The sequence below is a fragment of the Saccoglossus kowalevskii genome, unplaced genomic scaffold, assembly GCF_978046115.1.
Source record: "Saccoglossus kowalevskii unplaced genomic scaffold, keSacKowa6.1 SCAFFOLD_24, whole genome shotgun sequence".
Lineage (NCBI taxonomy): Eukaryota > Metazoa > Hemichordata > Enteropneusta > Harrimaniidae > Saccoglossus > Saccoglossus kowalevskii.
The window spans coordinates 1,251,208-1,268,776 of NW_028188618.1; the positions used below are offsets into that span (position 1 = coordinate 1,251,208).

Sequence of the window (17,569 nt, forward strand, 5' to 3'; positions counted from 1 at the left end):
GAATATGAACGTACACCTCACTAAATAGAATATGAGCGTTCATCTCACTAAATAGAGTATGAACGTACACGTCACTAAAGAGTATGAACGTTCACTTCACTAACTAGAGTATGAACGTACACGTCACTTAATAGAGTATGAACGTACACGTCACTAAATAGAGTATGAACGTACACGTCACTAAATAGAGTATGAACGTACACGTCACTAAATAGAGTATGAACGTACACGTCACTAAATAGAATATGAACGTACACGTCACTAACTAGAGTATGAACGTACACGTCACTTAATAGAGTATGAACGTACACGTCACTAAATAGAGTATGAACGTACACGTCACTAAATAGAGTATGAACGTACACGTCACTAAATAGAATATGAACGTACACGTCACTAAATGGAATATGAACGTACACCTCCCAAAATAGAATATGAACGTACACGTCACTAAATAGAATATGAACGTACACCTCCCGAAATAGAGTATGAACGTACACGTCACTAGAGTATGAACGTACACGTCACTAAATAGAGTATGAACGTACACGTCACTAGAGTATGAACGTACACGTCACTAAATAGAGTATGAACGTACACGTCACTAAATAGAGTATGAACGTACACGTTGCTAAATAGAATATGAGCGTTCACCTCACTAAGAGTATGAACGTACACGTCACTAAATAGAGTATGAACGTACACGTCACTAAATAGAGTATGAACGTACACGTTACTAAATAGAATATGAGCGTTCACCTCACTAATAGAGTATGAACGTACACGTCACTAAATAGAATATGAACGTTCACCTCACTAAATAGAGTATGAACGTACACGTCACTAAATAGAATATGAACGTACACCTCACTAAATAGAATATGAACGTACACATCACTAAATAGAATATGAACGTACACCTCCCAAAATAGAATATGAACGTACACGTCACTAAATAGAATATGAACGTACACCTCCCGAAATAGAGTAGGAACGTACACGTCACTAGAGTATGAACGTACACGTCACTAAATAGAGTATGAACGTACACGTCACTAGAGTATGAACGTACACGTCACTAAATAGAGTATGAACGTACACGTCACTAAATAGAGTATGGACGTACACGTCACGAAATAGAGTATGAACGTACACGTCACTAAATAGAATATGAACGTACACCTCACTAAATAAGAGTGTGAACGTACACGTCACTAAATAGAGTATGAACGTACACGTCACTAAATAGAATATGAACGTACACCTCACTAAATAGAATATGAGCGTTCATCTCACTAAATAGAGTATGAACGTACACGTCACTAAAGAGTATGAACGTTCACTTCACTAACTAGAGTATGAACGTACACGTCACTAACTAGAGTATGAACGTACACGTCACTAAATAGAGTATGAATGTACACGTCACTAAATAGAATATGAATGTACACGTCACTAAATAGAATATGAACGTTCACTTCACTAAATAGAATATGAACGTTCACCTCACTAAATAGAGTATGAACGTACACGTCACTAAATAGAATATGAACGTACACCTCCCGAAATAGAGTATGAACGTACACGTCATTTAATAGAGTATGAACGTACACGTCACTAAATAGAGTATGAACGTACACGTCACTAAATAGAGTATGAACGTACACGTCACTAAATAGAGTATGAACGTACACGTCACTAAATAGAATATGAACGTACACATCACTAAATAGAATATGAACGTACACCTCCCGAAATAGAATATGAAAGTTCACCTCACTAATTAGAGTATGAACGTTCACCTCATTAAATAGAGTATGAACGTACACGTCACTAAATAGAATATGAACGTACACCTCACTAAATAGAATATGAACGTACACGTCACTAAATAGAATATGAACGTACACCTCCCGAAATAGAGTATGAACGTACACGTCACTTAATAGAGTATGAACGTACACGTCACTAAATAGAGTATGAACGTACACGTCACTAAATAGAGTATGAACGTACACGTCACTAAATAGAGTATGAACGTACACGTCACTAAATAGAATATGAACGTACACATCACTAAATAGAATATGAACGTACACCTCCCGAAATTGAATATGAAAGTTCACCTCACTAATTAGAGTATGAACGTACACGTCACTAAATAGAGTATGAACGTACACGTCACTAAATAGAATATGAACATACACCTCACTAAGTAGAATATAATATGAACGTACACATCACTAAATAGAATATGAACGTACACCTCCCAAAATAGAATATGAACGTACACGTCACTAAATAGAATATGAACGTACACCTCCCGAAATAGAGTAGGAACGTACACGTCACTAGAGTATGAACGTACACGTCACTAAATAGAGTATGAACGTACACGTCACTAGAGTATGAACGTACACGTCACTAAATAGAGTATGAACGTACACGTCACTAAATAGAGTAAGAACGTACAAGTTACTAAATAGAATATGAGCGTTCACCTCACTAAGAGTATGAACGTACACGTCACTAAATAGAGTATGAACGTACACGTCACTAAATAGAGTATGAACGTACACGTTACTAAATAGAATATGAGCGTTCACCTCACTAATAGAGTATGAACGTACACGTCACTAAATAGAATATGAACGTTCACCTCACTAAATAGAGTATGAACGTACACGTCACTAAATAGAATATGAACGTACACCTCACTAAATAGAATATGAACGTACACATCACTAAATAGAATATGAACGTACACGTCACTAAATAGAATATGAACGTACACCTCCCGAAATAGAGTATGAACGTACACGTCACTAAATAGAGTATGAACGTACACGTCACTAAATAGAGTATGGACGTACACGTCACGAAATAGAGTATGAACGTACACGTCACTAAATAGAATATGAACGTACACCTCACTTAATAAGAGTGTGAACGTACACGTCACTAAATAGAGTATGAACGTACACGTTACTAAATAGAATATGAACGTACACCTCACTAAATAGAATATGAGCGTTCATCTCACTAAATAGAGTATGAACGTACACGTCACTAAAGAGTATGAACGTTCACTTCACTAACTAGAGTATGAACGTACACGTCACTTAATAGAGTATGAACGTACACGTCACTAAATAGAATATGAACGTACACCTCACTAAATAAGAGTGTGAACGTACACGTCACTAAATAGAGTATGAACGTACACGTCACTAAATAGAATATGAACGTACACCTCACTAAATAGAATATGAGCGTTCATCTCACTAAATAGAGTATGAACGTACACGTCACTAAAGAGTATGAACGTTCACTTCACTAACTAGAGTATGAACGTACACGTCACTAACTAGAGTATGAACGTACACGTCACTAAATAGAGTATGAATGTACACGTCACTAAATAGAATATGAATGTACACGTCACTAAATAGAATATGAACGTTCACTTCACTAAATAGAATATGAACGTTCACCTCACTAAATAGAGTATGAACGTACACGTCACTAAATAGAATATGAACGTACACCTCCCGAAATAGAGTATGAACGTACACGTCACTTAATAGAGTATGAACGTACACGTCACTAAATAGAGTATGAACGTACACGTCACTAAATAGAGTATGAACGTACACGTCACTAAATAGAGTATGAACGTACACGTCACTAAATAGAATATGAACGTACACATCACTAAATAGAATATGAACGTACACCTCCCGAAATAGAATATGAAAGTTCACCTCACTAATTAGAGTATGAACGTTCACCTCATTAAATAGAGTATGAACGTACACGTCACTAAATAGAATATGAACGTACACCTCACTAAATAGAATATGAACGTACACGTCACTAAATAGAATATGAACGTACACCTCCCGAAATAGAGTATGAACGTACACGTCACTTAATAGAGTATGAACGTACACGTCACTAAATAGAGTATGAACGTACACGTCACTAAATAGAGTATGGACGTACACGTCACGAAATAGAGTATGGACGTACACGTCACTAAATAGAGTATAAACGTACACGTCACTAAATAGAATATGAACGTACACGTCACTAAATAGAATATGAACGTACACCTCACTAAATAGAATATGAACGTACACCTCACTAAATAAGAGTGTGAACGTACACGTCACTAAATAGAGTATGAACGTACACGTCACTAAATAGAATATGAACGTACACCTCACTAAATAGAATATGAGCGTTCATCTCACTAAATAGAGTATGAAAGTACGCGTCACTAAATAGAGTATGAACGTACACGTCACTAAAGAGTATGAACGTTCACTTCACTAAATTGAGTATGAACGTACACGTCACTTAATAGAGTATGAACGTACACGTCACTAAATAGAGTATGAACGTACACGTCACTAAATAGAGTATGAACGTACACGTCACTAAATAGAATATGAACGTACACGACACTAAATGGAATATGAACGTACACCTCACTAAATAGAATATGAACGTACACATCACTAAATAGAATATGAACGTACACGTCACTAAATAGAGTATGAACGTACACGTCACTAAATAGAGTATGAACGTACACGTCACTAAATAGAGTATGAACGTACACGTCACTAAATAGAATATGAACGTACACCTCACTAAATGGAATATGAACGTACACCTCACTAAATAGAATATGAACGTTCACCTCACTAAATAGAGTATGAACGTACACGTCACTAAATAGAATATGAACGTACACCTCCCGAAATAGAGTATGAACGTACACGTCACTTAATAGAGTATGAACGTACACGTCACTAAATAGAGTATGAATGTACACGTCACTAAATAGAGTATGAACGTACACGTCACTTAATAGAGTATGAACGTACACGTCACTAAATAGAGTATGAACGTACACGTCACTAAATAGAGTATGGACGTACACGTCACGAAATAGAGTATGGACGTACACGTCACTAAATAGAGTATAAACGTACACGTCACTAAATAGAATATGAACGTACACGTCACTAAATAGAATATGAACGTACACCTCACTAAATAGAATATGAACGTTCACCTCACTAAATAGAGTATGAACGTACACGTCACTAAATAGAATATGAACGTACACCTCCCGAAATAGAGTATGAACGTACACGTCACTTAATAGAGTATGAACGTACACGTCACTAAATAGAGTATGAATGTACACGTCACTAAATAGAGTATGAACGTACACGTCACTTAATAGAGTATGAACGTACACGTCACTAAATAGAGTATGAACGTACACGTCACTAAATAGAGTATGGACGTACACGTCACTAAATAGAGTATGGACGTACACGTCACTAAATAGAGTATAAACGTACACGTCACTAAATAGAATATGAACGTACACGTCACTAAATAGAATATGAACGTACACCTCACTAAATAGAATATGAACGTACACCTCACTAAATAAGAGTGTGAACGTACACGTCACTAAATAGAGTATGAACGTACACGTCACTAAAGAGTATGAACGTTCACTTCACTAAATAGAGTATGAACGTTCACGTCACTAACTAGAGTATGAACGTTCACTTCACTAAATTGAATATGAACGTACACGTCACTAACTAGAGTATGAACGTACACGTCACTCACTAGAGTATGAACGTACACGTCACTAAATAGAGTATTAACGTACACGTCACTAAATAGAATATGAACGTTCACCTCATTAAATAGAGTATGAACGTACACGTCACTAAATAGAATATGAACGTACACCTCACTAAATAGAATATGAACGTACACCTCCCGAAATAGAGTATGAACGTACACGTCACTTAATAGAGTATGAACGTACACCTCATTAAATAGAGTATGAACGTACACGTCACTAAATAGAATATGAACGTACACCTCACTAAATAGAATATGAACGTACACCTCCCGAAATAGAGTATGAACGTACACGTCACTTAATAGAGTATGAACGTACACGTCACTAAATAGAGTATGAACGTACACGTCACTAAATAGAGTATGAACGTACACGTCACTAAATAGAATATGAACGTACACGTCACTAAATGGAATATGAACGTACACCACACTAAATAGAATATGAATGTACACATCACTAAATAGAATATGAACGTACACCTCCCGAAATAGAGTATGAACGTTCACCTCATTAAATAGAGTATGAACGTACACGTCACTAAATAGAATATGAACGTACACCTCACTAAATAGAATATGAACGTACACGTCACTAAATAGAATATGAACGTACACCTCCCGAAATAGAGTATGAACGTACACGTCACTTAATAGAGTATGAACGTACACGTCACTAAATAGAGTATGAACGTACACGTCACTAAATAGAGTATGAACGTACACGTCACTAAATAGAGTATGAACGTACACGTCACTAAATAGAATATGAACGTACACATCACTAAATAGAATATGAACGTACACCTCCCGAAATAGAATATGAAAGTTCACCTCACTAATTAGAGTATGAACGTACACGTCACTAAATAGAGTATGAACGTACACGTCACTAAATAGAATATGAACGTACACCTCACTAAATGGAATATGAACGTACACCTCACTAAATAGAATATGAACGTTCACCTCACTAAATAGAGTATGAACGTACACGTCACTAAATAGAATATGAACGTACACCTCCCGAAATAGAGTATGAACGTACACGTCACTTAATAGAGTATGAACGTACACGTCACTAAATAGAGTATGAATGTACACGTCACTAAATAGAGTATGAACGTACACGTCACTTAATAGAGTATGAACGTACACGTCACTAAATAGAGTATGAACGTACACGTCACTAAATAGAGTATGGACGTACACGTCACGAAATAGAGTATGGACGTACACGTCACTAAATAGAGTATAAACGTACACGTCACTAAATAGAATATGAACGTACACGTCACTAAATAGAATATGAACGTACACCTCACTAAATAGAATATGAACGTTCACCTCACTAAATAGAGTATGAACGTACACGTCACTTAATAGAATATGAACGTACACCTCCCGAAATAGAGTATGAACGTACACGTCACTTAATAGAGTATGAACGTACACGTCACTAAATAGAGTATGAATGTACACGTCACTAAATAGAGTATGAACGTACACGTCACTTAATAGAGTATGAACGTACACGTCACTAAATAGAGTATGAACGTACACGTCACTAAATAGAGTATGGACGTACACGTCACGAAATAGAGTATGGACGTACACGTCACTAAATAGAGTATAAACGTACACGTCACTAAATAGAGTATAAACGTACACGTCACTAAATAGAATATGAACGTACACCTCACTAAATAGAATATGAACGTACACCTCACTAAATAAGAGTGTGAACGTACACGTCACTAAATAGAGTATGAACGTACACGTCACTAAAGAGTATGAACGTTCACTTCACTAAATAGAGTATGAACGTTCACGTCACTAACTAGAGTATGAACGTTCACTTCACTAAATTGAATATGAACGTACACGTCACTAACTAGAGTATGAACGTACACGTCACTCACTAGAGTATGAACGTACACGTCACTAAATAGAGTATTAACGTACACGTCACTAAATAGAATATGAACGTTCACCTCATTAAATAGAGTATGAACGTACACGTCACTAAATAGAATATGAACGTACACCTCACTAAATAGAATATGAACGTACACCTCCCGAAATAGAGTATGAACGTACACGTCACTTAATAGAGTATGAACGTACACGTCACTAAATAGAGTATGAACGTACACGTCACTAAATAGAGTATGAACGTACACGTCACTAAATAGAATATGAACGTACACGTCACTAAATGGAATATGAACGTACACCACACTAAATAGAATATGAATGTACACATCACTAAATAGAATATGAACGTACACCTCCCGAAATAGAGTATGAACGTTCACCTCACTAAATAGAGTATGAACGTACACGTCACTAAATAGAATATGAACGTACACCTCCCGAAATAGAGTATGAACGTACACGTCACTTAATAGAGTATGAACGTACACGTCAATAAATAGAGTATGAACGTACACGTCACTAAATAGAGTATGAACGTACACGTCACTAAATAGAGTATGAACGTACACGTCACTAAATAGAATATGAACGTACACCTCACTAAATGGAATATGAACGTACACCTCACTAAATAGAATATGAACGTTCACCTCACTAAATAGAGTATGAACGTACACGTCACTAAATAGAATATGAACGTACACCTCCCGAAATAGAGTATGAACGTACACGTCACTTAATAGAGTATGAACGTACACGTCACTAAATAGAGTATGAATGTACACGTCACTAAATAGAGTATGAACGTACACGTCACTTAATAGAGTATGAACGTACACGTCACTAAATAGAGTATGAACGTACACGTCACTAAATAGAGTATGGACGTACACGTCACGAAATAGAGTATGGACGTACACGTCACTAAATAGAGTATAAACGTACACGTCACTAAATAGAATATGAACGTACACGTCACTAAATAGAATATGAACGTACACCTCACTAAATAGAATATGAACGTACACCTCACTAAATAAGAGTGTGAACGTACACGTCACTAAATAGAGTATGAACGTACACGTCACTAAATAGAATATGAACGTACACCTCACTAAATAGAATATGAGCGTTCATCTCACTAAATAGAGTATGAAAGTATGCGTCACTAAATAGAGTATGAACGTACACGTCACTAAAGAGTATGAACGTTCACTTCACTAAATAGAGTATGAACGTTCACGTCACTAACTAGAGTATGAACGTTCACTTCACTAAATTGAGTATGAATGTACACGTCACTAAATAGAATATGAATGTACACGTCACTAAATAGAATATGAACGTTCACTTCACTAAATAGAGTATGAACGTACATGTGGAGACTGTTAGTCTGACCTAATTAGACACCCACTGCTGTTGCCACACCCACAGTTATTTCAACCAATCACATCCCGGTGTTATTATTAGTAGTTTGTTTGTTGTTTCATTGTAACTTACATGTAATCGAGTGAAGTGAATAAACAGTTGAGTTATTGTTACCGCACGGTGAACTTGTCTTCTCGAGCTCTCTCCGGGTTTCTACCCACAACCGACTCAACTCACGTGCCCTTGCGCACATTTGGTGCCGAGACCAGGATCAACGTACTTTGGAGGAAATTCTACAACGCATAGAAACATGGCAGAACGAGTTAAACATTCTGCAAGTAGAAGAGGACACCGTGCTCAAATGACGAGACAGTTACAAAAAGCCACTGACATCATGTCCAAAGATGACCCATTGACGCAACATGAAAAAGACGTTCTCATCGCAACGCATGAAGATATTACATCAAGATTGGAGCAGATCAGAGCATTGGATGAAGAAATTCTCAAAAGAGCCGACGAAACAGAGTTCGACAATCTATTTCTTGATGCAGACAACTACGTCATTGATATCAAAGAAAGAATCGTGGAGATAAGGAACTTCATCCAACGCGCCGATACACCAACAACGCCAACAACACAGACATCATCTGAAATGTCAAGCACGTCGTTCACAAGTAACAACTCAGCGTCCAGAAGACGAACTGTAAATCTACCTAAACTAGATCTCGAAGAATTTTCAGGTGATATTCTTTCTTGGCAAAGTTTTATCGACACGTTTGAAGCAGCTATAGACAAGGACGACATGTTGGATGAGGTAAATAAATTTCAATACCTACGAGCACATGTAAAGGGAGAAGCGGCTAAAGTAATCGAGGGATTACAACTGACAAACGAGAACTACAAACACGCCTTAGAATTACTAAAACGACGTTACGGACTGAAACATAAAATACGAAATGCATATATGAAAGCACTTTGGGAATTGCCAAAACCGTCTAATGACTTATCCTCACTAAAGTTTTTCTACGACAACATGGAGAGTTACAGAAGAGGCTTAGAAGCACTTGGGAAGAGCGAAGACTCGTACGGAGATTTCCTCATACCTATCATCCTAGAAAAACTTCCAGGAAATTTCCGTCGAATCATCACTCGCGACCATGGAACCGACGATTGGTCATTTAAAAATCTACGTGAATCTGTGTGTAAGGAGATCGAAGCAATGGAGGCTGGCGAAATCTCTAACAATTCCGTATCGTCTTTCGCCTACAACGAATCGCCTATGCGTAATGTACAGTTCTCTGCTCAAGCACTTCACACCAACACAAAAACTCGCAAACCAGATTGTGTTTTCTGCAGTAATTCACATCGTCCCTTCGATTGCACGAACGTAACCGACCATATGCAACGCTTCGAGATCATCAAAACGAAAGGACTATGTTTTAATTGTTTAAGCAAAGGACACTCTTCGCGATCTTGTCAATCTGTCTTTAAATGTCGGAAATGCGACAGCAAACACCACACTACGATTCATCATGCGTTCAAACAATCGCCAAAACTATCGAAACCAGACACTTCAAGCAATACCAACAGCCAGAAAATCCACGCTAATTCTGTGTCAACCGACCTTCAATCAACTAGCGGCAACGTACTTCTCAAAACGGCGATTACTCAAGTCTACTCGGATAAAGCATCGGCCGACGCAACAATCCTATTTGACGAAGGAGCTACAAGATCGTTTATCTCTGAGAAATTAGCCGAACATTTACACCTGACGCCAGACGGACAAACATCGGTCCAAATCTCCACCTTTGGCAATAAGAAATCTGCGCCGAAAAGGCTCAATTACGTAACGTTGACGGTAAAAACAACATGGGGGCCCGATATATCAATATCTACGTTAATTGTTCCTGAAATCTGCAATCCAATTAACAATCATATTTGTCCAGCTGTACTGAATTTACCGCACATCAAAGGACTCCAGCTAGCGCATCCTGCTGTAAACCATAAATATTTGAACATATCTCTTTTGATTGGTGCCGATCATTATTGGTCATTCGTGGGCGACAAAACCATCAAAGGCAACGGGCCGACCGCTGTTTCATCTCGTTTGGGTTACCTACTCTCTGGACCAACGTCACGTGATGCGTCATTCCCAACTGACGTCACCAGCTTTCACGTGAACGCATATTCACCAACTGACGATCCCGTAACTAAACTCTGGGATTTTGACACCATTGGCATTCGTGAACCTGCCAACACGGACTCTACTGATGACAAGGCAGACGAATTCGAAACGTTTTGCGAACAGAATATCGAACAACGCGACAAACAATACTTTGCCCGACTTCCCTGGAAAGAAAATCACCCGGTATTACCAACAAATAGGCGGATCGTCGAAAAACGAACACGTCATATGGTACGTAAGCTTCCATCCGATTTACTTCCTGTTTACGACCGTATTATAAAGGAGCAAGAACACCGTGGGTTTATTGAACGACTGGACTCCGATAATCCGAATCAAGGGCACTACCTTCCTCACCATGCCGTCAAAAAGGACTCCCCCACTACACTTTTAATTTACTTTAAAAAACTGTTAAATAAAAACAACACTGTTCACTCTAATATGAAAACACATCTAGAAACTTTAGAGAAAAGTGTGGACGCAGTCAATACAGAATCTTTGAATGGTCCTATTCAAAAAAATGAAATTAAAAAAGCAATTAGCCAATTAAAAAATAATAAGTCATCAGCAGAAGACAAAATCAGTAATGAGGTTTTTAAATGTGGTGGTTATTACCTGTCAGACGCACTACAAAAACTTTTTAACATAGTGTTCATGTCTGGCAAATTCCCCGATTCTTGGAATACTAGTCTTATTGTACCCTTGCACAAATCTGGATCAAAATTGAACCCTTCTAATTACAGGGGAATAGCAATTTCAAGTTGTTTAGGTAAATTATTTAATAGTATTTTAAACACAAGACTAGTTTCATATCTAGAAAAAAATAATATCCTCTCTAATAAACAATTTGGATTCAGGAAAGACTGTCGGACAACAGACAATCTGTTTATCCTGAAAACTATTATTAATAAATACCTCCATCAGGACAAGGAGATCATCCATCAGGCAAATGATAAAAATAAATTGAAAACATCAAATAAAATTTATGCCTGCTTTGTAGACCTCAAAAAAGCCTTTGATAGTGTTTGGCATGAAGGTCTTTTTTATAAATTGTTGAAAAATGGTGTAAATGGTAATATGTACAAAATTATAAAAGATATGTATGGTGATGTGAAATATAAGGTAAAAACAAGAAATGGTTTAACAGAATCATTTTGTTCAAATATCGGAGTAAAACAAGGATGCAACCTTAGCCCAAGTCTGTTTAATTTATTTATTAATGACCTGCCTGATATTTTTGATAATGATCATTGTGACCCTACACTGTTACACAACACACCCATTAATTGCCTTCTTTATGCAGATGATATTGTGATTCTTTCAAAATCCAAAAGGGGATTACAAAACTGTTTGGATAAACTATCAGCCTACACATCAAAATGGCAGTTGTCTGTCAACACAGATAAAACAAAAATAATGATATTCAATAAGTGTAACAGACTCCTTAACAAGGAAATATTCTTTTATGAAGGAAAAGAAATCAATATAGTTAAAGATTTCAATTATCTTGGCTTAACTATGAGTCCAAATGGTAAATTTAAAGATGCAATGAAAAACCTAAAAAGAAAAGGAATAAAAGCCTTATTCTCATTAAAGACCAAAATTGGATCTGGTAATCTGGACATGTCCATACTACTGTCACTATTTGATAAACTTATCAGACCAGTTATTGTGTATGGGAGTGACATTTGGGGAGAAGAAAGCTCTACAAAATCAATTGTAGAGGATGTTCAGCTTACATACTATCGGTACATTCTTGGTATCTCAAAAAATACACCAATCATGGCAATATATAGTGAATTGGGAAAATTACCTCTTGACTCTTTTATTAAGAAACAAATGATAAAATATGCCAATCGTATTGCAAATTCCACAAATACTCTACTTCAAGAAGCATACTATGTCAATAAAATTATTAAAAGTAAATGGTTTAAAAAACTTGATCTGATATTAAATAATATTAACCATTCTTATCTTTTAAATGAAACAAATATTATCTCATTATCAAAATTAAAAACAATTGATGAGAAATTAAAAGAAGAGTTTACAACTGAGTGGAAAAATGAAATAAATAATGACAATAGGAAAAAATCAAATTCTAAAAATAAACTAAGAACCTACAAACTTTTTAAAACCAAAATAGAACAAGAAAACTACTTAACAATTATGAAAAACAGTGAACTTCGCAAATCCTTAACAAAATTTAGACTTGGCAACCACTGTCTGAAAATTGAAACAGGCCGGCATACAGGATTGGATTTTAAAGACAGAGTCTGCAATATGTGCGACAATGACCATGTTGAAGATGAACAACATTTTGTCACAAATTGTCCTCATTACAATGAAATAAGATCAAAACTTTACATTGTAGCTAATAAACGTATACCAAATTTTGACAAATTTAGTAATGAAAATAAATTCATATCATTACTAAGTGACGAGAAAATGTCAATTCCTTTAGCGCAATATTTAAAAAACTGTTTTAATACAAGACAGCAGCACCTACATAAACTAAGCCAGTAATACATTCCTTGTATTCAACTTATTATCTTTTTTTTTTTTTTATGCCTTTTTGTTCCCTTACTCTTTATGTGGTTATTTTTCTTTTACTAATATCTGATTTGTAACCCTTTTCATCCCCTCCGAGGGATGTTGTGTGTTAATAAATAAATAAATAAATAAATAAATACACCAATTAGGATTGTCTATGATTGCAGCTGCAATACTTGTCAAACTCCGAGTCTTAACGACTGTCTCGATAAGGGTCCCATGTTACTTAATGATTTAGCAGGTATATTGCTAAGATTCCGTACGCATCCGATAGCCTTGGTCAGTGATTTGGAGAAAGCATTTTTACACGTGGCTCTTCATGAAGAGGACAGAGAATTTACAAAGTTTCTATGGCTTTCGGATCCGACCGACACAGAAAGTGACTTTATTGTCTTCCGTTTCTCATCTGTTCTTTTTGGATCAGTCGCCAGCCCCGCCATTTTAAATGCTGTTATTCGAAAACACCTACAAATGTTTGACACTAACACCGCCAGGGATCTACGCGAAAATATATATGTCGACAACGTTCTAAGTGGTGCAAAGAATGACGTCGATGCTATTTCGTACTACAACGACGCCAACGATTTGACTACTTCCGCTGGGTTCAATCTCCGTTCGTGGTCAACAAACAGTTCTCTATTGCAAGACATCGCTAGGAAGGACGGAGTTTTACTCGATGACAATAACCCATCATTACTTGGTATGAAGTGGAATACAAATACAGATACTATCGGCTACAAATCGTACGAACACCAACCTACCGAGAAGATAACTAAACGAGAAATTGTTAGACGTACGAATTGTTTGTTTGATCCACTCGGACTATTAAATCCGGTTCATGTAAAAGCCAAAATATTTATACAGGCATTATGGAAGGAGAATCTTGAATGGGATAAAGAACTGTCGACACATTTAACGAACACTTGGTCGAAAATTGAAACGGACTTACGAAATGCATCCAATATCACCGTTCCACGCCTGTACACTAACGCCGAGGAAACGAACTCTTATAAACTCGTATGCTTTGTGGACAGCAGCACTAAAGCGTATGGTGCATCTGTCTATCTTGTATCAAACACATCGGCAAATCTAGTCATGGCCAAATCCCGAGTTGCACCAGTGAAAGACATCACCCTACCACGACTGGAACTTATGGCAGCTGTGTTAGGAACAAGACTTACAAAATTCGTTGAAAACCAACTATCTGCACGCCTTCATATTGAGGAGAAAATTCTCTTCTCGGACAGTCAAATTGTATTAAGCTGGATTAACAGCAAAGCTAAATTACCGGCATTCGTCAGACATCGCATCGAGGAAATTAAATCGTTTTCATTCAGGGACTATCGATACATTCCAACAACTCAAAACCCCGCCGATCTTTTGACAAGAGGAATAACTACAGAGCAGCTCAACAATTCTAAACTTTGGTGGCATGGCCCGAAATGCGTACATAACAAGTTTGATTACATTTGTGTTAGAATTTTTCATTAAGTATGTAAATTTCTGTTGGTCAAAAACTGACCAACAGAAATTTACATACTTAATGAAAAATTCTAACACAAATGTAATCAAACTTGTTGGAGAATTTATACACAGCTCGTTCTTAATGAGAAACGAGAAAGATACTTAACAAAAACACTAAAATCTATCATTTATTATTTGCTATAGTTATTTTGTTATTTTGTTTTTTAATATCTTACTTTTGTTGCTATAAACTGATGGAAACACTGTATTTCTAAGGATGCAATAAATTATCTTTATTATTATTATTATTAACAACGTTCTGAATAAGAAAACCCCAACATGTACAACTGATGAACAGATCGAGCTTCACGATTCTACTGAAAACGCTGACAAAGTCAACACTGACATCATCGGTCAAACCAATGCTGGTTTGGACACTGTCAGTACTACCGGCATTGGTCAAATTGTTGATATAAATCGATACAACTCTTTACAAAAGTTAAATCGTATTACCGCGCTTGTTTTAAGGTTCGTCGATAACATCAAAAAACCTGCACAATCTCGAAATCTGAATGAGTTAGCAGCGAACGAAATCACGCAGGCACAATCAAAATGGGTAGTATATGTACAGAAGACGCGTTATCAAAAAGAACGTGAATTCCTACAAGTTGAAAATAACAAAGCCTCGCCTTTAATTCGACAACTTCGTTTATTTATTGATAAACAACACGTCATCCGCTGTGGTGGTCGTCTACACAATGCGCCCATTGGAGACAATGCTAAGTTTCCAATTTTAATACCTCCTGATCACCAGTTTACGAATTTACTAGTTCGTGATGCCCATGAAAGATCACTACATTCCGGACTACAAAGTACTGTCACGTTATTACGTCAAACATACTGGATTACAAGGATTAGAGCTACCGTCAAGGCGTTACTACGGAAATGTGTAATATGCAAACGTGTTACCGGACGTTCTTACATGAAACCAATCACCGCCCCTCTGCCTAACTATCGCACCCAGAAATCTGAACCCTTTCAGGTTTGTGGCATTGATTTCACTGGTGAACTTTACGTTAAACGGGAAAATGGCGGCGAGAGAAAATGTTACATATGTCTCTTTACGTGTGCTAATACCAGAGCAATACACTTGGAATTGGTTCAAGATTTATCAACCGATAGTTTTCTCCGCGCTTTTCGACGTTTTGCGGCGCGCAGATCTCTGCCTACACGAATCGTTTCCGACAACGCCACGACCTACTTATCCGCCGCTAAGGAAATCAACGATCTGTTCAACGACCCGCAAGTAAAAGCCTTCCTTGCAAACCATCACATTCAGTGGACATTCATTCCAAAACGCGCTCCTTGGTGGGGAGGTTTCTATGAACGCATGATTGGTATGACAAAGAACACGTTAAAGAAAGTACTTCGTCGCGCATTCGTCACAATGGATGAAATGAATACTATATTGTGCGAAATAGAAACAACAATAAACAACCGTCCGATAACTTATGTTTATGGTGACGACGCAGAGGCGACTCCCCTCACCCCAGCTCACTTACTCCATGGCCGTACGTTGAACACATTGCCACATGTAACTATCGACATGGAGGAACTCATCGATCCGACGTACGAAACAAAGGAAACTCTCCATAAACGTGCCACGAAGCTCAGTGAAACTATGGATCGACTTTGGAAAAAATGGGAGTTAGAATATTTATCAGCACTCCGAGAACGACATGAACGACAAAAAACCGGGAAATTAACAAACGCGATCAAGTCTGGAGACGTTGTACTTGTACATTCAGACAACAAGAAACGTACGTTATGGGATTTAGCCGTGGTCGAGTCTCTTATAACAGGAAACGACGGTATAACTCGCGCTGCAAATATCAGAACGCGTAACGGTAAAACAAATCGTCCTATTGTGAAACTATATCCTATTGAAGTCTCTACGGATAATATGCAATGCTTGGACACTGATAATATACAAATCTTGGACACTGATAACAATAGACATATTAACGATTCTAATGACACACGTACTGCTAATGTTATTTCTAATCGGCCTCCACGGCGTGAGGCGAACATCAGAGCCCGACAAAGAATTAGGGATTGGATTAATGACTGGTCAGGTCCTACTTCTTAAATCGAACATTTTGATGACTTGATTTGTGCTAGTTACCGTTTAATTTTAAATTGTTTAGTTCGTATTCTTTTTGTGAACATCAACGTTGTTATTCTATTATTCGTTTATATTTTTTATGTTTTATTCGATTTTCTAGTGATTTGTTCGTTACTACAATGCATGTACATGTAGTATTTATTTCTGCCGCCGGGAGTAATGTGGAGACTGTTAGTCTGACCTAATTAGACACCCACTGC

At 37.1% G+C, this 17,569-nt stretch overlaps 1 protein-coding gene across 1 annotated transcript; it reads left to right on the forward strand.

The window, feature by feature from the left end:
- The first annotated feature begins 9,298 nt into the window (after positions 1-9,298).
- LOC102809869 (uncharacterized) lies at positions 9,299-17,333 on the forward strand. The gene is made up of 3 exons (XM_085496253.1): positions 9,299-11,511; positions 13,888-15,166; positions 15,513-17,333. The coding sequence occupies exons 1-3, from the start codon at positions 9,299-9,301 to the stop codon at positions 17,331-17,333; spliced, it is 5,313 nt and encodes a 1,770-aa protein (XP_085352379.1).
- Positions 17,334-17,569: the final 236 nt, after the last annotated feature.